General features: G+C 52.6%; 5 protein-coding genes across 5 annotated transcripts; 3 read left to right on the forward strand and 2 right to left on the reverse strand.

Annotated features, from left to right (window-relative positions):
* Positions 1-294: 294 nt before the first annotated feature.
* On the reverse strand, positions 295-1,204 carry A1O9_01418 (uncharacterized protein; the record flags this gene model as incomplete). The annotated part of the gene is made up of 2 exons (XM_013410576.1): positions 295-736; positions 792-1,204. 2 exons carry the CDS (start codon positions 1,202-1,204, stop codon positions 295-297), a joined length of 855 nt encoding a protein of 284 aa, XP_013266030.1.
* A 755-nt stretch (positions 1,205-1,959) lies between these two features.
* A1O9_01419 (ribokinase) lies at positions 1,960-2,991 on the reverse strand (the record flags this gene model as incomplete). Its single annotated transcript, XM_013410577.1, has 1 exon — positions 1,960-2,991. One exon carries the CDS (start codon positions 2,989-2,991, stop codon positions 1,960-1,962), a length of 1,032 nt encoding a protein of 343 aa, XP_013266031.1.
* Positions 2,992-8,113: 5,122 nt separating this feature from the next.
* Positions 8,114-9,004, forward strand: A1O9_01420 (uncharacterized protein; the record flags this gene model as incomplete). The annotated part of the gene is made up of 1 exon (XM_013410578.1): positions 8,114-9,004. The coding sequence occupies one exon, from the start codon at positions 8,114-8,116 to the stop codon at positions 9,002-9,004; it is 891 nt and encodes a 296-aa protein (XP_013266032.1).
* Positions 9,005-11,594: 2,590 nt separating this feature from the next.
* On the forward strand, positions 11,595-14,183 carry A1O9_01421 (carnitine O-acetyltransferase; the record flags this gene model as incomplete). The annotated part of the gene is made up of 2 exons (XM_013410579.1): positions 11,595-14,007; positions 14,062-14,183. 2 exons carry the CDS (start codon positions 11,595-11,597, stop codon positions 14,181-14,183), a joined length of 2,535 nt encoding a protein of 844 aa, XP_013266033.1.
* Positions 14,184-14,967: 784 nt separating this feature from the next.
* On the forward strand, positions 14,968-19,720 carry A1O9_01422 (uncharacterized protein; the record flags this gene model as incomplete). Its single annotated transcript, XM_013410580.1, has 3 exons — positions 14,968-15,261; positions 15,368-15,465; positions 15,550-19,720. 3 exons carry the CDS (start codon positions 14,968-14,970, stop codon positions 19,718-19,720), a joined length of 4,563 nt encoding a protein of 1,520 aa, XP_013266034.1.
* Positions 19,721-21,546: the final 1,826 nt, after the last annotated feature.

Raw genomic sequence — 21,546 nt, forward strand, 5'->3', positions numbered from 1 at the left:
GGAAAGGAGCAGTCCTGTTATTTCGACTTCTGTAGACAGTCTTAGACCAGAGATATGAGAAGAAGAACACTTCATGATTAAACCACCAGGCTGCGATTTCTTGTCGGATTCTTGTCTCTGCTTTACTTCTGTCTTCTGCTAGATAGGGACTAGCCGCTCTACCGACAGATTCTCGAGCTTGCAAACGGGCTTGGGGGGTGTTCCACGACAGACGCATAGATCTGTACAGACATCCACATGCAATCGAGATCCCCATCATGGTCAACATCATCTCCTTCCCTCGATCTAGAAAGCCTACAACTTGCTCGCCTTCCATACGGGTTTCCTCTTCTCCCTGAACGCAGCGAGGCCCTCTCTGGAATTCTCGCCCTCCATCAGCCCTCTTTTGAACCGCTCGTCGACCAGAATATAACCCCTCTCGACGCTGGCTGTCTCCCAGGTCTCACGCAGCGCCGCTCGCGTGACGATGATCGCGTCGGGACTGATGTCTGCGACCTTGGACGCCAGGGCGACGGCCTCGTCGAGGAGGGTCGCGGCCGAGGCGGACACCTTGTTGATCAGGTTGTATCGCAGTGCTTCGGCCGCAGAGAGCGTCCGGCCTGTCATGCTGATTTCGGACGCAAGCGGGAGTCCCACGTTGCGGACGAGCCGTGGCAGACCGCCCGCGCCGGCGTAGATTCCGCGTAGGGCTTCGGGGAGACCGAAGGTTGCGCTTGGGGATGCGACTGTCATGTCGCTGTTGACAGGTCTTGTTAGTACAACTTCCGGACGAGGAAAATGAAAAACCTCACCAGTTAAGCACAATCTCAAACCCACCGCCCAGGGCAAACCCATTGACAGCTGCGATGATCGGCTTCTTTCCGGTCCTTCTACTGATCCCCGCAAAACCAGATGACGGGTGCATGGCGAGATACGGCTCGGCCTCGAGTTTCTTGGGATCACGCTTGCCGAGCTCAATTAGATCCTGGCCTGCGCAGAAGGCCTTGGGGCCGGCGCCCGTGATGATGGCGACGCGGAAGGTCGGTTCACGATCGAACCATTCAAATACCCGGTGCAGGTACCAGTGCACTGGGAAGGGGATGGAGTTCATCTGCTTGATTCGGTTGATCGTCACCAGGAGGATGTTGGGCGCCGGGCTGGAGAGCAGCACCGATGGGTCCAAGGGGGACGGGGGTGGGATCTGGGTTTGGAGATTGGACGACATCTTCAAGAGGAGCTGGAGCTTGGTTCTGTTGGTTGAACCTGGTATGAAAATGCCCTCTGTCTGGAGGTTCTGGTGGTTGGCGTTTAGGCAACCCGGCGTTGAAGTTTGCTGTTGTGATGGCTTTAATCGAAACAATCTGCCGGTTCTGCTGCGTATTGGGACTAACTTTTCCAATCGGTCGGCGTTGAACACTTCGAGTGTACAGAACAAGATAAATTGACAAAATCCAGATAGAAACAAACCTCGGTGTTGAATTCGCGGTCAACATTCGCGGTCAGCTGTGAGGACGTCGGTATCTACGTCAATCGACGAGCCGAGGCTTAAAAGCAGTTCCCCACAGCGTGGACGGGTGTCGCGGCCACAAGGCTTGCCGCCAATATTCAATGTCCCTTCGGCCACTGCTGACTTACCCGAGGCTGGGCTTCAAATGCATCCACCCAGCCTATCTCGACCAGGCACGGGCGGGTTGGTCATTGCTAACTTAGTCAGGCATGCACGTAGGCTTTTGTTGGTGAAGTGGACGGTTGCACAATCAAACTTGAGGATCGTGGAGTCGCGGGTTGCGGAGTAGCACTCTGCTAACCTTCGGCATCTCTGTCCATACTTCAGAGTAGTCGTTCAGCGTGTGGCTTTGCTCTTATGTACAATGTTTACCCGGTTGCAATTCCAGGAGTTTTCATTCCCTCTGGCGAACGGACAATTGCTGCTTTTGCAACGGGTATGATAAATATCCCGCACTCCGTTCCCGCTTTCGACTATTCATACCCAAAGGGGATACTTTCCATAGCACCACTTCTTTGCACACATTTGGCTGACGCCTGATTTGCCCGCTTCACAGCTCCCTGGATATCGAATGTATCGACTTTTGCCTTCGTCGCTAAATGCCTCGCGAGTGCGGTCGCAAGATACCCGACAAAAGTGTCGCCTGCTGCTGTTGTGTCGACTACTTTCTCCACCTTCTCGGCGGGGAAAAGACCCCGGACGGACCCGTTCGACGCTGAAAAGTAAACTCCACGACCGCCGAGTGTCACGACGACGATCGACACCTCTGCACGTTCGTGTATCAACCGTGTGAGCCTGTCTAGGTGAGCCTCGCTGATGTCTTCCTCTCGAGGGAGGGACGACGAGCCCCGTAGCTCCTCGATGAGTTTGAACAAGAGGAGGCATTCTGTCTCGTTGACGACCAGAACCGCCATTCCCTTCAATGAATCGAGCGGTATGCCGTCTGGAAAGACTGGTGCGGGATTAAATACCACGGCGGTCTTGTGTGTGGGAGAGTTGAATGCATTTAGTAGTCTCAGTACCGTCGACCGTGGAATTTCACCCTGCATGACCACGACATCGGGAACGCCATCGCTTGTTGCAGTATCCAACACCTTCTGCACATCCGTCACTTCATTATTGGCCCCAGGCACGATCAGAATACGGTTCTCTCCGTTAGAGCCCGTGTCGACAATGATGGTCGCGGTTCCTGTCTGGATGCCCTCGAGTTCCTCCACGCATTTTGTGCCCACACCACTCTTCTCCAGTGTCGGCTTGAGGAGTGATGCGTAGTAAGGATCTCCCTTGCCCACAGCGCCGATCATGTCAACCGTGACATCTTGCTCCGTGGTTGACGTGAAAGCTGCCTTCCCGCATGCCACTGCTTGATTTGAGCCCTTCCCGCCGGCGTGCACGGCCAAGGACGTCGCCGTGAGTGTTTCCCCTGGGCCTGGGACACGGGGCGTGGTGGTCACGAAATCGATGTTTAGTGACCCAATTACTCGGATCGTTGGTTTGGATACCATTTCGCCAATGGGGCCGTTGGGGGGCCTAGGGAAGTTTGATGTTGAAATTCTGGAATGAAATTCTGAGAATGCCGGGAGAAGGGGACGCCTAGGAAATTTGATATTGATTCAAACGAGACGGGAGAACTAGACTGTGGTATCAAGATGTCTCAATTATGCACAAGTATTGTGCATGGTTGTGAGTATGTTTGTAGAAACATGAGCGTTTCGCAAGAAAAATGAAGCGGGTGGTGCCACTGTGGTGTCACATTGAGAATTGGGGGAATGAGTCGCCCAGAATGGAGATGCCGACGAGACTCACCCACTTTGATCTCCTGCCAGGACTCAGGAACGACCCGAGGGTTGCTATCCTCCACCCACTGCAGTCTGTTGTAAAATGTGGTTGGAAAGCTGACTTATGGATACCAGCAGTAAACCAGCCTCGTTCGCTGGGTCCGGGACCTCAAATGATATTGATTGTGAACCCCTCGCAGACTTCTCTTCCCGGAGTTCGGTGAATGTTTCTTCCTTGGAGAAATTCCCCAGGATCTTCCGAAGCTGCTTCGAGAAGCCACTTCCTCCCCACCCACAAGTTCAAGTTCCCTGTTGCACGTGGGAATAATGACAATGTCAGATGTTCCCTACAGGTATGCTAATGGCGTGTATCAGCGGATGGATGCTTGCACCCGAGTATTACTGCTGCGATGGCGGACCTGGCTCTAGTGATCCATCATGTTGATACCTCGAGAGCCAGGGAAAATAAGGACACAAGAATGCTGCTGGAAGTCACGTCCGAACAGAATGTGTAAAAGCCACCTTGGGCTAGGTATTCATTTCTTTCTTTTGGTCCTTTCCCCCACTTACCCAGCTAAACATTTCTCGTGACCGAACGAGGATCTGTGAAAATGCCGCGTATATATGACGGTGTCCAGCAGGGCCAAGGAAGCGAGTTTCCATCGCAGACGCAGTAGTCACGGAGCAATACAAAGCACTTGTGCAGTCCACGGATATATATTTGATCAACTCAGGCACTGCTTATTGGTTGAATTTGCTGGACGATTGAGTATTGAGGGTCGAGAAGGTTAGGAGATTGTGTGATGGGAGTCTCTGTCAAAATGGTCTAAAAGGTGGTGAGCAAGGAAAAAACGGGCCGGCATGGTGGTGTGTCTGATATGACTTTGCGAGACGAGCGCGATTCCACAAACTCTACGATCTATTACCAGGGGCGTAAAAATCAACACGTAACACTTGGAAGTAAAAACACATGAGCTCCCTTCTGCAAATCACTGATGGTAAGTGAAGAATCCGTCTTAACAAGCGCTGCCTGCCACATTGCCTGTGCAGGAGTGAGCGAAAGCAGGGAGGACTAAAGCTAGTTGGATAATGTTGCACAGCCCAGACAGCGAGTCGTTCACACTTCTTCCAAATCGTGGATGCTGTGCACGTCTCAGGTTGAGTCTGTGTGGTTGGGATTGCGAGAAAAGGAACATCTGATCAAGTAGGAGGCGCCGAGTTACCTTGACAGTTGCCATGGTTCGGCGTAAAGCGCTGGGAAGAGTCTGCATTTGCTCTGTGGCTAACCAAAGAAAAGCCCGAGGCAGGAACGGATGGACGGTGGTTGCACAGGGCTTGATCCTGCTGTAGCCTTGATGGCATGGTTCGCAGTTCGTGGCTGGAAGGGGACTGTGGGTTCTCAGGTCAGCACCAGGTCTGTCCTCAAACCTTCTTCTGTCATCTGTCGCCGATGAGAGAGACTGCAAAGGCGATATGAATGGAGTCCCTGTATGGGACTGTTGTGGACATATGGAGTTCAAATCCAACTCAACATTTGGGTTTCAACTAGACTTTCGTGCTGCGCTGCTATGCTGGGGTTTTCAACACGGCTGACGTATCCCTCCTCGAAGCGCACGATTCCCGACCAGGAGGACTCGTCATCTTTGCCGCCAGGATATGCCGGACGCGAAGCACGGGAGTCGGGGTCCCACCAGCAACGATGTACCCAGGTCATCGAGTCTCACCTTGGGCAGAAGTCTATTTTGTTGAGAGGTGGGAGTGATGTCTCTGTATCAGCACCGAGTACCTCGTAAGGCCGGTGAAGTTGCTCTGATGACTTATGGGAAGGGGTCATAACCTGGTCAGTGGTCACAATCGGTGATTGTTGATGGATCTCAGTCCACGTTCTTGATCTGAAACGTACCGGGCATGGATCTATACATGGTAGACGAGATCGTTATGAAGATGCCCAAGATCCGAGGGAGTCGCCTTTCTGTGGAGCCTCTGTCGCGAGGATGGCAGGGAAGAAGAAAAGTCAGATCTACACGGCTAATCTGTTTTCGCACCCAGGAAAGGCGCCGAGTGGATAATGGCCGATGTCGACTACCCGGTAAACACGGGAAGGGGACTACTGAAGCACGCCATGAGTCCCATCACGGGATGAGGAAGGCTGTGGCATGCCAGGGATAATCTCCGACGTCTGGGACGTCCGCTTCGAAGGAGGAGGGAATGCTGGAAGTGAAACAGGGATTCTTTTGAGAATTTTTGCGATGGTTGACTCATCATAATGCTGGATTTTTGTGCGGCCATAGCTACGAGGTATGCAATGAAGACTCGCATCTTGGATTCTACCTCGCCGTGGACGCACATAGCATACGAGTGTCTGAGGCAGTATCAATCAAATAGTGGGAGGAGGAACACACCGAGAATGGAGAGGAGAGAGGAGACCCCACCTTCCACTTGGGCTCAAAATAGTACCCTGCAAGCCACAAATGCCTCTACGAGTACAGGATGATTATAGAGTACTCCAGAAGAGTTACAGTTCGAGTACTCGTAGGCTGACAAAGACAGCAGCCGCATCACAGATTTACGGGCAGTTTTGGCTTTAGCGTTCTGTCTCGGACTGGAGCTGGAGACGAGGGTTCTCCCCGCCACTGCACGCGAGACAAGGTTTGCACGAATACGAGGGACCACGCATGCGTGTCCAACTCTCATGGCCACGCGAAACCAGGTTTCGCGTTGCTGCTGAGTTTGTCCTCATCGATGAGCGTCAGGATTGGATTGGATTGGATTGGATTTTCACTCTGTCCCTTGTTGGTCTACATACGTAATTTGAGCTGTGGACAAGAATAACATGTTGACAGCGAGATGAAACGGACCCCAGATGGTTGCGAGAGCGGAGGGATAAGGTCGTGAAATTGGCGGTTGGCGCCCGGGGGGGCAGGCCAATGGACAGAGGGGGTGCCTGGGGAGAAATTCCCCGGCAAGAGTTTGGCGAGCATCGACCGGTGGGGCCAGTGGGTGACTGGTTAGAAGTAGTGCTGGATTCAAATTTGACCAGCAGGCCAGTCGCAGAAAGGTGCACCACAGGGTCAAATGGTGAAGCGTTGGCGCAGCTTGAAATTCCCCGAGGCCCGGGGCCCTGTAGGTACTGACCAGGTGCCACGGAGTACCGTTAAGTGATTGCATAATTGGCGCTTGTCTAGGGCCATGCTAGGGAACCCGGTGACCAGGGTGCTTAGAGCCACGATTTCGCTTAGGCAAAGGTGACCATCTCTGAGAGTATGTGCAGTAAACCCTGGAGGCTGAAGGACCCAAGTGCCCATTCGTTTCACCAGCCTCGCCCGGTGAATGAGAGAGACGCGGACACCGACTGACCTCTCCCTGGTCATCTCCAATGTGACTACTAACCAATACCTCCCGACCGAGGCCACCCAGGATCAGGTGGGCAGCAGCAGCAGCAACAACACCTGGTTGCAGTTGTCGCTTGTTCCAGGTGGCCACACTCGTAGAACCGTTCAGAGGTCATGGACATGCCCAAGCAGTCAGCGAATGGATCCGGTCTGGTCTCAAAACAAACACAACGGTATATCAAGGCAACAGGCAACCCCATTCCTGAATGTAGAATAACTGCCCGGAGAATGCGCAGCGGCTGTTTGTCAATGGCAAGTGGTAATAATGCATATCCAGTAGGTAGTTGACCTCATAAACGAGCCTGGCTCCCCACGTCTCATTCAAATCCCCTTCCTTCACCATACTCGTAGAGCTTCCATGGTGTTCTCCTTGTATCTGTCCACTCGCTTGTCTACACACGATCACTCTCATTTTCCACTTTGGTTCAGGCTCTGCAATTCTCTTTAGGGCCTAGGCAGCCTCAGCTTGGCGGGAACCCCCCAGTCAGATTGTGTTTCAGTCAAGATTGCCTTCTTGGATCGTCATCGCCAGCAAATCTCAGTGACGAGCTAAGCACCCCGCAATCCAATTGCTGCCCGCCACCACCCAGCCTAAAGTCTGTTAGGCTCCCCTAAACTCCCCTCTCTCGGGCCACTTGGGCTCTTCTCGGTTAAAGCCAGTCCTAACTCTTGACCAATTTTGACCACCCTCGGTCCTCTGCCTCTTCTCTGGCCCTGGTCCCCTGTATCTGTGAGTGCGATGTACCTGCATTAGTCCCACTCTACCTCGCGACCCTCGTCCTCGATCCGGTCCTGTATCCAATCCAATGTCCCTTTGCTTTCGTTTGGTCGACTAGGGTGACTAGGGAAGAGCCTCTTTGTGATAGCAGGGCTCGAGAACAATGAGAGACTGACCCAACCACAGGTGCATCACCCCATACAAAACCTCCGAGAAGCCCTTCGCCCCTCCGGCTACACCTCTCCCTTCTTCTCCCACAGTCTTTGTCACTCATCAAGTCCATCCTTCGGCCTCTGCCACCTGACGTTCATTAACTCTTGCTTGCCCTCTCACTCTTTCGAGGCGCACAAGACAGTCGTTCTTTACCCATTTCCCAAGCAACACAGCCTTCTCGTCCAAAGCACAGTCCGTGACCGTGCTGTCTTGCAAGCCCAGACCGTGCCCAGTGCACCTCACCCAGACATCACCGAGTCAACTACTCTTTGACCAGAGTATCCATCTTGTCCAGCCTCACCTGGCGTGAACAGAACTTGGGTCAACTTCAGGACATTGCGCTTACCAGCCAACCCTCCGTTCTTCCCATCGACCTGCCGGGAGCATTGCCATTTCCTGCCACAATCTGGTATCAAATAGCCTCGTGGAAACCATTGAATCGCAATCGGTTCTATTCATCAATAACTCCAGACAACCTTTCAATAGATTCCAAACTTCTTAAACAAGAACCTCACCCAGAGCAACCATGAAGACCGCTACACCTCTCGTCGTTGCAGGCCTTTGCGCCTCCTTGGCAGCTGCCACTCCTCTTGACAAGCGTGCCTTGGTGACCCATTACGAAATTGTCACAGTGACCGCAACCGTGACCGGCTATCCTCCGGCTCAGACGGATGCTGCCGCTGACACTGGATCTGGCGGCTGGAGCAACTGGGGTGGATGGAGCGGAAATGGAAATGGCGGATGGAGTGGTGATGCCACGACCTATACTCAGGAGGCACCTGCACCTGCTGCATCTTCCACCGAAGGCCGCCCAGCCCCGTCGTTCAACCAAGGACCAGCCGATGGGAGCGGGAGCAGCAGCGGATGGTCGTCGTCTGCACCCTCGCATGCTTCATCTGGTCCCATCCCAACTAGCGTTTCATCTGACTACCAACAGGGCATTCTCGATGCTCACAACATTCATCGAGCCAATCACTCAGCATCTGATCTTACTTGGGATGACAACCTGGCCAGTATTGCTGCTCAGATCGCCGCCAGCTGCGTTTATGCACATGACACCTCGACTGGCGGCGGCGGTTATGGCCAGAACATCGGTGCTGGCTCTCCCCCCTCGGACATCCCCAGCATGATCAGCGACTTGATGTACAATGATGAGATCAACTACTACCCCGGCTACGGCGGTGAGCCTGACATGAGCAACTTCGAAAAGTGGGGTCACTTCTCTCAGATCGTGTGGAAGTCTACCACCGGTGTCGGCTGTGCCACTCAGTATTGCCCGGGTGGACTCGCCAACGCTGGTGGCGGCGGAATCAGCCCGTACTTCACCGTCTGCAACTACGGCCCCCCGGGCAACTTCGGTGGCCAGTATGGAGCCAATGTGTTGGCTCCCTTGGGCCACCCTACTTTCTCGATATAAAGTGGAGATGGCTTTTGCTTTGATGTTTTAACGAGTCAATTGCATCGGTCCTCTGGAGAAAGGCAATCATTGCAAGCGCAGGCGTGAGTTCAAGTGCATATTTTCTGTTGTTCAGTGAACAGCCCCAATCCAATGTCTTTGGTGTATGTGTGTATTGCTGCATGCTGGCAGAAGGCTGGGAGCTATGGTATTTGGCATGCAAGGGATTGACGATGGATTGCGACCAGAGTCGCGGACAAGGACATTGTTGGATTTTACGTTTTCTCTTCTATGTTCCTCGGTTTAGGTCATTGTGATTGGCGGTAGCACGCAACACAATCCTCCAGATGAGGACATTTTCTTTTATTCTGTGACCACGCGGGTCTGAGGGCTTGGAGACTTTTGAAGGGGATTGAAACATGACGAGCAAGAAGCCAGACCTACTGGAAGGGCGAGATCGGGTCTGTACAACAGCAGGCTCGAACACATCTGTACTTTTAGCAGCATTGCAAGCAAAACAGTTCAAGCATTGAAATTGATAAAACCCGTGGTCGCATGATTGTTTTCGACCGTTGCATTCCATCGACCCTGATGCACTTGGGTGACGCGCCAGGGGGGCATACCTAGATACTACTTGTAGGGGACGCTGAACACGTGCATGCGGCAGGGTGATCCAAGTCCCCGTGATCTCGTGCATACACACAGCCTAACTACTGTGTTGTGACTGGGTATGAGAGCATGTGATTCCAGCCTCTCTAGGCAGCGACGTCCCAAGTCGCGATGGGGAAAGAGCTGACCCGCTAGATTCAGTGTGGGTGGTCATTGGCGGCACAAGCCATTCGTCGAGAAACTGCCGGCCGGGCAAGGCGACACAGAGCCGAGGATCAGCTTGGGCTCTCTCAGGTGCTCCGTCCAGTCACAGACACACAGCGGGAGGAAGGCACAATGTCGGACTCGCATCATGCCTTGGCCCATGGCATTCCCCAGCTCTCCAAGACTTCGCAAGTGCTGCGGAGAAATGGAAGTTATGTGGTGTGCCATCGCTGGTGCCCTGGTCAGTGTCCATGGTCACCCTCCGTCCTGGGTTCCTGGGTCCCTGGGTTCCTGACATTTTGATCAGTCTCAGCAGTCGCGGTGCTCCGGCCATCCGCATGACAGGAGATCCTCTCAACCAGGTAAGACCGGCGAACTTCAGGCGGATTCGAGAATGCGGTTCGCCACGCCACGATAACGAAAAAGAAGGGCTCTGGAAGCCAGAGAGCAGCATTTCATGGCCGTCGAGTGACTGAGTATTTAAAGGGCTGGGACCATGTCATCAGAGAGAGTGCAAGACCCTAGGTAGTGCAGAATAGAGACCACTACTACGTCACAAGAGCAGTGTTCAATCTGAACTGAAGTTGGAGAAGCACTGAGTCTGCGCCTGCGACGGTCAGTATTAGTCGATCAAGTCTTTGTGTTTCTGATCTGTGTGGGAGGCGCTGTTTCTTTGCCTGTATTTGTGCCTCTGTGCCTGTGCCTGTGCCTGTACCAAATCATCCATTATTCTTCTTCGACGAACATCTCAATCGCTCAGTTCTGCGTCACCCACATCCCACTCATCATCGAACCCCGACTTCCAGGATCCAGGATTGTGTTCTTAATAAGTCTGTCCAAGCCTGCAACTCGGTCCCTCAGTTCTACCTATCCGTACCCTCGGAAGTCAATCGAACACACCCACGGCTCAAAGGTTAGGCCAGGTACTCCTCGGTACTTAGTTACAGTTCCCTGACACCAAGCAAATCACAGCCAGCAGCCAACCACCGGGTTGTCTTGAGTCAGTGAACCAGCTCAACGAAGGAGAAGCACAGTATCTCTCATACTAAACGCAGACTCCAGAGCGAGAACCGCCCCTGGTTACCACTACGGAGTACTACTGCTTAGTACTAGTTGGTACTACGGCAGGGCCGCTGCCCACCAATTCGGTACGTGTACCACAAACCACAAACCACAACTTCTGTCTTTCTCTTCTTCCTTTGCTCCGAACCGCGACAACCGTTGCATTCTACCTTTTACCTTCCACCGCGGCATCAGCCTCCATCCACATGCACCACGACTATGCCAATGCACGATGCACCTACCCACATTTCCCATACAATTTCCATCGTGCGATCTTTCCCGACCCTGTTCTTCCCAAGACCGTAAAGTGGGTTGCGGAGATGCGTTTCGTGGAGAGGTCGGATCCTCCTCTATCTCATGCCCTCCGACTCGCAACCAACCAACGTTATTTCCACTCCCTGCGACACCTATCGTTGTTGTGTTTTGGCCGCTCTGAGACCGGAGTTTTCTGCCTCGGGCGAGACGCCTGGCTCACTGCAAGTCCAATTTAACCTGCTTGTGAAATGTTTGACAACTCAGCTCTTCCCCTTCTCTCGCTTCGATCTTGATGCAATCCACCTTCTCATATATACCCCTCTAGCATGGTGACATGTTGACATGCTTCCTCCGATTGACCACTGAGCCCCATGCCGCCCTACTATCACGTTGACTGCCACTACTTCTACCGTACCGCCCTTCGTCTTCTGAGTGTTGCCACCCTGGTGGCCGCCCTTTACGGATGATTCAGATATTGACTATGCCTTCCAACATTACAGGAACCCGATATTTTACTCCACCTAGGCCTATTGGCGAGACCTTGGTCAACTCCTCGCAGCCTGCCCAGCCGTACCTGAACGGTCAGAAGATGAGTGAGAAGCAGGAGGAGCAGGCCTCCGAGGCCCCAAAGGAGTCAAAGGACTCCCCGCCCCAGAAAGAAAAAGAACCCTCTGCGACCAAAGAGTCTCCCAGGCCTGGCATCACCTTCGCCGCGCAAGACAAGCTGACCAAACTCCCCATTCCAGACCTCGAGTCCACGATCAAGAAATACCTCGAAGCTCTGCTGCCTTTACAGTCCTTCCAGGAACACCATGAGACTCGAGTTGCTGCCCGTGATTTTGTCGAAAACGAGGGCAAGGAACTTCAAGACCGCTTGAAGAAGTATTCGACGGGCAAAACGAGTTACATTGAACAGTTCTGGTACGACTCGTATCTCAACTACGACAACCCTGTCGTACTAAACCTCAACCCATTCTTCCTGCTTGAGGATGATCCCACCCCTGCCCGAAATAACCAAGTCACAAGAGCTGCCTCCCTGGTCGTATCGGCCCTCTGCTTTGTCCGAGCGGTCCGCCGAGAAGAGCTGCCACCCGACAAACTGCGAGGCACTCCATTGGACATGTATCAATACTCCAGGCTGTTTGGCACCGCTCGAGTCCCTACCGATAACGGTTGTATCATTGGCCAGGACTCCGACTCCAAACACATTGTGGTCATGTGCCGAGGCCAGATCTATTGGTTTGACGTCCTCGACCAGAACAATGATGTGATCATGACCGAGAAAGACCTTGCCATCAACCTCCAGGTCATCGTTGACGACGCCGAGCAAACCCCCATACGAGAGGCGGCTAAGGGTGCCGTTGGAGTCCTCACCACAGAGAACAGAAAGACGTGGTCGGGATTGAGAGACCTCCTCACCAGAGAGGAAGGTTCCAACAATGCTGAATGCCTTGGCATCATCGACTCAGCCCTATTCATCGTCGGCTTGGACTATACCGAGCCAGCTGATGTATCACAGTTATGTGGAAACATGCTTTGCGGCACCAACGAGATTGTGCAAGGCGTCCAGGTCGGCACCTGTACGAATAGATGGTACGACAAATTACAGATCATTGTCTGCAAGAACGGAAGTGCTGGCATCAACTTCGAGCATACCGGCGTCGATGGCCATACTGTCCTTCGATTCGCCAGTGATGTATATACCGATACCATCTTGAGGTTTGCAAAGTCCATCAATGGCCAAGCACCTTCGCTATGGTCAACCAATAGTCCAGATCCTTCTAAACGTGACCCAGAAAGCTTTGGTGATGTCAGCACCACTCCACACAAGCTTGAGTGGGACATGATCCCGGAGTTGCAGACGGCACTCCGATTTGCAGAAACGCGGCTTGCTGATCTGATCAACCAGAACGAGTTTCAGACCCTAGACTTTGCAGGATACGGCAAAAATTTCATCACATCCATGGGCTTCTCACCGGATGCCTTTGTGCAGATGGCGTTTCAAGCTGCATACTATGGACTGTACGGTCGAGTGGAAAATACATATGAGCCAGCCATGACCAAAATGTTCTTCCACGGTCGAACGGAAGCCATCCGTACCGTCACGCCAGAAAGTGTGGAGTTTGTCAGAACGTTCTGGGCAGATACCGCCGCCCAGAAAAAAGTGGACGCTCTCAAAGCAGCCACGACAAAACACACGGCTACAACCAAGGAATGCAGCAATGCTCAAGGTCATGATCGTCATCTCTATGCGTTGTATTGTGTCTGGCAACGTAAGGTCAATGATGAGGGTGCCGAAGCTGCTAGCACGACGGGTTTCAGCTCTAACGGATATTCAAGCCCTACCGACATGAGTGACATGGGAAGTCCGAAACGACTTGAAGACTCCTCGTCTCCTATCAGTCGTTCTCGGGCGGGGACTGACTCAAGTCGTTCGCCAGGGCCACCGCTACAACACATGCCCATGCTTTTCAGTGATGCAGGATGGGAGAGGATCAACAATACCATCTTGAGCACTTCCAATTGTGGCAACCCAGCCCTGCGCCATTTTGGTTTTGGCCCCGTGTCAGGCGATGGCTTCGGCATCGGCTACATCATCAAGGACGACTCGATCTCAGTGTGCGCCAGTAGCAAACATCGACAAACCAAGCGATTTGTGGACAGTTTGGAGTCTTACTTGAATGAAATCCGTAGGTTGCTCCGAGCGACAAGATCTAAAGACACAGCGGTTGGGAAAGTCACTCGCGCTCGTGAGGCGGAAGACAAGGTCGGCAAAGATGGTAGACTCAAGTCTCGTGGTCGGGCTATCAAGACCGAATCAACCAGAATGGACGGTGCACAAACTCCAACCAGCATGGACACCGCAGAAGTGGAAGATGATGGATTGGGAGGATGTACGTATTCCCCGTCATATTTTGAAAATGGGCAAGAAACTAACAGTGACACAGATGGGTTCTTTGATGCCGGCATGCTGTTGCAAGCACTGAAAAAGGATCAAACCAAGCCGGCCGATCAGCTTGCTCAAAGACGTCGCACAGTTGGCAAAAAGCTGGCGTTGACCGAATATTGATCATTCGCGGGCTGGACCAACACCGGGATGGGATGATGCTCTATTCGTAGTCGGTCGTTCTGGTTGGATGAGATAGACAAATGGGGAATGGCCATGCAGGAAAAGATGTGCCAGAATGAACCCCTGGGCCTTGGGTGTCGGCGGGGACGCAGGCGGCGGCGGCGGCGTGGATGATGCGCATTAGTGAAATCGATGAGATCCCCGTGTTTTCTTGTGCCTGGATCTCAACCGAGCCAATTGCTGAGCGGGGATGTGCATTGGAGGTGCACGATGACACAAGCCACAGGCCAATATTGCCCAAGGCAGCCTTGAAATTTGAGATACCACCTTGAGCAATATATAGGATATACATTTGTCGATATAGCGTCTTGAACACAGCATCTCCCATGCTCTAGCCGATGGGGATGGGTCTCTGTTCTCACATGAGCGTGATGTATTTTACAGCGTGAAAAGGGTCTTGTGGCCTGACACTGCAAAGTCCCGATAAGAGAATAGTGCCTGCGCCAAGCCTTTTAGCGCAAACCTCGAGTTGAAGTTGGACCTCACAGTCTCAACGTCCACAGCACGAGTCCCTGCGCCAGGAGCCTCCTCTTCGACACCGCCGTCAACGTCCATCTCTACGCCGTCAGACCTCTTTGCAATCCGCGGTGGCCTCTTCTTCATCGATACTCTTCATGCGCCGCTTCAATACCTGACTTGGAACCTCAGACCTACCCGTTTCGCCACCTCTTTCGCCCGAGATCCCTGTGCACACCCTCAGCCGGCTGTCATGGCAGCCGCTACCATGCCCTCCCTCCCTGTTGATGCTGGGCTCGGTACTGCTGCCGTAGACAAAGACGACTCCCTCTCCCAATCCGTCCCAGTGCCTCAAGTTCACACCCCTCCCACCACCGACGAAGCGAGCCATAAAGACGATGACGCAGCGTCGAGTTCTTCCCTCTCCGATCTCGGCGATGATATTGAAGACGAGGAAAACAGGATGAGGTTCGAAGAGGCTGCTCGCGCTGGTGCTGAGGCCGAACAGTTCTCAGAAGTGAAGCCAGATCGATACGAAAATGGAGTTCCGATCTTCACGCCGGTATGCAAGAACACACCCACACCCAAGCCACCCACCACCCTGCTTCATGGCCCACGCGAGACCAAAGAGCCTGTTGGACATTATAGAGCTGACACTATGCTTGTAGACCATGGAACAATTCAAAGACTTCAACAGATACGTCAAGGGCGTCGATCCCTATGGCATGCAGTCTGGGATTGTGTTGATCGACCCTCCCGAAGAATGGTACGTCTCAACTCTACATCTCTTGTCGCTCTGCTGTGCGACGATCCACATCCTCCGTACCTGCGTAAGACTGACTTCGTCTAGGAAACAAGCACGCAAAGCCTTGGACGACTTGGTCAAGACTATCAAGATCAAAAATCCCCTCACCCAAGAATTCCACGGCGCCCAAGGCGTCTACACTCAACGCAATATGGAAAAGATGCGATCCTACAATCTCCCGCAGTGGAAGGCTCTATGCGAACAGACAGAAAATCAACCTCCTGCAAGACGTGGGGAGAAGAGATTGAACGCAGACAGACTACTTGGCAGAGGAACAACCAAATCGAGGAAGTCCGAAGCCTCACCTATCCCTGAAACCGGTAGGAGAAGTGTCGGGCGGCCACGAACAAGACCGATCAAGGAGGAGGCTTCCGACCATGGCTCGACACTTCTTGCCCCGCCAACACCTACAAGTCCAGAAGTCAAGCCTGCCACACTCGAACACGGGAACGGAGATGATGCCGTCCATGAGACCCCCGAGCCTACACCCACCAAAGAGAAACGAGGACGAAAGCCTGGAAGATCCCGGGGTCGGCAGCCAAAAGCTGCGGTCAGAAGAGAGACTGGCGGTGCTGCGGCTGAAACCACCGTGGCAGCTCGCAGGCTGAGAAATGCTCGAGAAGCCAATGATGATATCGATCAGGAGGCATTCGAAGATTTTGATTATCGTGTCTACGACAACGAGCAATGGACGGCCGAACGCTGCGAAGAGTTGGAAGACAAATACTGGAAAAGTCTCAACTTCAGCAATCCCATGTATGCCGCAGACATGCCTGGGTCACTGTTTGACGCTGATACCCAAGCGTGGAACGTCGCCCATCTGCCAAACCTGCTGGATCTCCTTGGAGACAAGATCCCCGGTGTGAATACCGCCTACCTATACCTCGGGATGTGGCGTGCAACGTTCGCCTGGCATTTGGAAGACGTCGATCTTTACAGTATCAACTACATCCACTTTGGGGCTCCCAAGCAGTGGTACAGTGTCTCCCAAAAAGACGCCCCAAAGTTTGAGGCTGCGATGAAGTCGATTTGGGGCTCGGATGCCAAAAACTGCGATCAATTTCTAAGGCACAAGACCTATCTCGTCTCGCCAGCAATCTTGAAGTCCAAATTTGGTGTCACGGTCAACAAAGTTGTCCACCGAGAAGGCCAATTTGTCATCACATTCCCCATTGGATATCACTCGGGTTATAACTTGGGTTATAACTGTGCCGAGTCTGTAAACTTCGCCATCGAAAACTGGCTCCAGTATGGCAAAACCGCGCGAAAATGTCAATGCGAAGCTGACAGCGTCTTCATTGATGTCGATTGGTTCGTACGCAAGATGAATGGGGAACCGACGCCGGAGTATGAGGAAGTCGAAGTCACGGATGATGAGGATGAACTTGAAGAACCCATCGATTTCCCTACACCGCCCAGCAGTGATCGTGGCAAAGTCAAAGGTGCTCAGAAGCGAAAACGTCCCCCCAAGGAACTGGGTCCGAACAAGAAGGCCAAGAAGATCATCAAGGTCCGAAAGGTCAGCAAGAATCAGCCCTGTTGTTTGTGTCCCAATGACTTTGCCTGGGAAGAATTACTTCCCACTACGCAAGGTCAAAAGGCTCACAGAACTTGTGCGATGTACACGCCAGAAACGTACATTGCAAATAGCGATGGCAAAGAAATGGTGCACAATATTGAAAACATCAGCAAAGCACGGTTGGAGCTCAAGTGCTACGAATGCCGGCAGAAGAAGGGGTCCTGCTTCCAGTGCTCTTCGGCCAAATGCACCAAAGCCTATCACGCTACTTGCGCAATGCAAGCTGGAGTTCAAGTTGACAAGGGTCCGATCGCGGTCTGGCATGAAGGTGTCGAATATCGCGACATTGGGTTTGACTGGAGATGTCGCCTGCACCGAACCGTCAAGCGGACGCGGATCACTAGTGAACTTTCCGCCTGTAACCACGCCAACAGCTGTTGGCGCAACAAGGAGTTTCGAGAATTTCTATTCAGCCTTAAGCCTGGTGCGCTGGTTCAATTCCAAGCGACAAATGCGGATGACATCGAAGCTGGCCTCGTGGTTGCTAGATACGATGAGGGTCAGGATTCACTTCTGGTGAAGATTATTCCGGACATGAAAACCATCAGGGAAGTGGATCCCACGACGATTCTTTTCGTTGATAGTGCGACATCCTGTCTGCAAAACCCATCGGCCAATGCTCTGGAACTTCCAGAGGAGCTTCAAGGGAAGACTGCATCATTGCCAGAATCGACCGAGAAGAAGCCAAGTGCGGGCGATCCTTTCACAGAGGAACCGCCGACCGAATGGGCTGAATTTGCGTCGACCGTGCCTCCTGTAAATGCAGCTCAAAAGCCCGTGAACTTTTTGCAGGAGAAACAGATGTGGCTTTATATCGGCGAAACGTCATCGGAAGCCAAGGCGCACTACACGGCGGATCCCGGTAAGCGTATCCACGACTCTGCATCGAACTTCCTGGAAACCGTCACACCGCCGAAACCTGTAATGCCACCTCCTCCCCAACCAAAACGTCACTCATTAGCCGCGTCCTATCCAATGCTAAATGTTGCTGCCCGCAATGCTGCTACGGTCAATATGAGACAGCAGCATGCGGTCAGCCAAAATCAAAATGGATCCTCACTGCCGGGCACTTTCAACGGGACAACGCACGATCTTACCAAGAACACTAGTCTGGAAAAATTTGCCAACCTCCAGAAACCGGCACAAATCAAGAATTCACAGTACCGTGATATGATTGCCGGTCAAGAGGCACGCATCAACGAGCAAACCCGGATTCTCCAGCGACAAGCAGCGAAAGCTCAACAACTCGACGCGGCCGATCGGGCCAGCGCGCTTAGTCATACTGGAATCGGCATTGACCATGATGCCGTGCAACGACAGCGACAATTCCAGAGTCAAGCTTCTCAGCATGCAAAACATATGACTGAATGGTCAAATGACCCGTCGCTTCCGCCGCTGAAACAGTACAATGAACCTTTCCCGAGCTTCCAGAATGGTGACAGCGCCAGCCGGTATGGAGGAAATTCCATAATGAATTCAAGAATGCGACCGCAGCAGTACAATTATAGCAATGATTGGATGAACCCAAGTCTAGCCAATGGAGGGCCAAGTTTTGCATCTCCGCAGAACTCCGGCATGAACTCGATGCTCCCTGTCTTTGGCCCTCAACCGTCGCCATCCGCAGCGAACCCTACTTTCCCATCATATGTCCAGCAGTCGCACATGCAATTCCCATATCAGAACAATGGGATGAACTCCTCAGGTCGAGGAGGCTCGACGTCTACCTACCCTAGCCATGGATCATCGTTGGATAACATCCGAGCTGCTGCCAGCCAACCACCAGCACCACCCCCATCTGCCGAGGTAGAGCGACAACGGCGAATTTCCAATCCTGCGTATCCTTTCAAAAGCCCAGATCAGATCAAAGCTCAAAAGGAAGCAGGAAAGAACACTCCACCTGGAAGCAGACCAACAAGTTCATACACGATGCCGCCAAGTCCCCGCGTCCAGCATGACTTTTCGCTTCAGACAAGTGCAGCTGCCAGTCCTATTCAGCCCTTAGACCCTCATAATCCACCTCAATTCATCAACCCCAATGCCACCCAGATCAGTCCTCCTGGATCAAGTGCCGGACACAGATCTGCCCGAGGGAGCTTCTCGGGACTGGGTTTACATTCGTCCATGGCTCCACCCCTTCAATCTGGTCTTAGGAGATCACAATCCATGTCTATGGCTATGGATATGGACCTTGATCTGGCGCCATTTCCCGCGAACTCGATCCCGTTGGCCAACTACATCCCGAAGCGATCGATGTATGATCCACTCAATAGCGGAGCCAATCCTTTCAACCAGCAAAAGCAATCACAAGTGGTAGAACCACCCATGGCACAGCCGTCTCATTCCCTTACCCGGAGCCTGGAAAAGCGACCCCTAGGATCGAACGGACTGATGCTTAATGATCGACCCGCACCTAAGCAATTGGTTGATTGGCAGGAACGTGGTGGCTTTTGGGGTCGGGTGTCGAGATATTACATCAACAAACATCAAATCGCGACAACGGTGTACAAGTCGCCCTTTGTGAGCACAGGTGTCTTTGGACAACCTACCGCAACCTTGGCTGAGAGGTATTATCAGAACCTTGAACCAGACCAGAAAGGGAAAATTGATGAGGCACGGACTGTCCCAATGGAGCAATAAATGCTTGCAAGGCTACAAGCTTCGCAGGCAGTCTGAAGTTTGTGCTCTTCGTGCCCAAGGCACATTGTTGTACATGAACCTTGCAAGGGTTGCCACAATGTAGATTTGGCAATGTGACCAGACCTCGGTCTAAGCTGCTACTATACGCGCTTTCCTGGCGATGTTCGCTGACAGCAGCTGCGACCACGAACCCCGCACCTACACATAAAAGAAACATTGCCTCGCGGCTTATGGGATATGGGAAACATGGTTTTCAACAATATGATGTTTACGATTGATCGGGCGATGGGTTTTCTTCTCATTGAATCTCTGTTCACTTCGACACGGCAAGCATGGGACAAAAATCCACAGGAGAGATAAGGCGCTTGGGAAAGACAAAAACAACGACATAAAGTAACCAAATTTCTACGATGGACGTGCTGACTGGATGGAGGACATGACTTTTTTTCTTGGAAGGGGGATCAAGGCAGCCCTTGATCCGTGAGAGCAGAGGAGATGAAGGCAATTAAAGGGTCTTGATGCAGATGCATGTGCAGACAGATCCAAAGCTGATACATACTTAGTGCTGGGTCGTATGTCGAATGACGATGATGTCATATGGCTTCACCTTTTCACTTTTCACTTCCTCTTTCAGCTATCGACATAGGTTCTTCTTTGTCAGTGCTGGTGTGGCATGCATGGAGCAGTGCGAGAGGTTCAACGTCATGGACGAGATCAAGCACCTATGTACAGGGAGTAAGCTACGTAATTTATAACCCATGGCCTAAGCGCCGAAGACCGGGCAAGAACAACGAAAAAACAAGCACCGTAAAATCTCGGGCCGAGAAAGGAATATCAAGATTCTGTTGTCTCGGAGACCATTTGGATCAATGCTAACTTGATAATGGGCGTGTTTGGCCCCGGGGGGAGGCGGGGGTGGCACTGGGCTGGAGATGTATGTGCTCGGTCCGAAGGTTTTTACTTGAGATGCTAGGCCTGGTGTCGAGCGACGGAGAGGAAATCCGGGGATCTACCAGCCTTACACAGAGGGAGAATCAACTGGATAACTACACGTAACCCATGTCCTAAGCACCCGCCTTCGGGAGGTATGTAGATGTAGATTGGTGGTACTGGTATGATACGTGATGGTGATGTTTCGTAGATAACACTACCGTAAGGCATCCCTGGGCACGGAACAAGTAATAAGTAAGAATGTTTTTCATGCTTTGTGCTCGGACTTCGTTCCGCCAGCACTGCCGAGCAAGTCGTCCTCTCCTTTGAAACTGTTATTGCATCACCGAGATCCCTTTTCCGTTGAAAAGATGGGCTAGTTGATTCGGCGGTAGACTTGAAGCTGCGGTGATGGCGACTCGCGATTTCCGCCTCCCTCCGTTGTCTTCGGACCGTTCTATTACTGTCTGACGAGCCAACGTTGCTCGATTGTAGGATAGGATGCGAGAGGTTTTCCGAGCCATCCTTTATGACACTCAGCTTCGCTGCCCGGGAGGGGTGCCTCGCATTCCCTCCCCCACTCTATCCCGACCGTACTGGTTGCTTACTTACCCTGCTCTTGCGATTCATAACATATTCTTTCTGTCTTCAACAGCAGTATCTACTTGTAGGTCGAGGTGGTGATTGGGCCTCGGCTGTGACAGCGGCTTGGACGGCTAGTTCTCCGAACAAGGCTGATCAAGTCGAGTAATTGGCCCATCTAGTACCGGGGTATCAGGCATTCGGGCAGGTGGCCATCTCATCGTTGAGGTTTCCTGTTCGACGGATCATTCGTGATCTCGGTGGTCCTCTCCAGATCGATTTTAATTTCCCCGGCTGGAAAGACGACTGGCATT

This window comes from Exophiala aquamarina (assembly GCF_000709125.1).
Source record: "Exophiala aquamarina CBS 119918 chromosome Unknown aczIA-supercont1.1, whole genome shotgun sequence".
In the NCBI taxonomy this organism is placed as follows: domain Eukaryota; kingdom Fungi; phylum Ascomycota; class Eurotiomycetes; order Chaetothyriales; family Herpotrichiellaceae; genus Exophiala; species Exophiala aquamarina.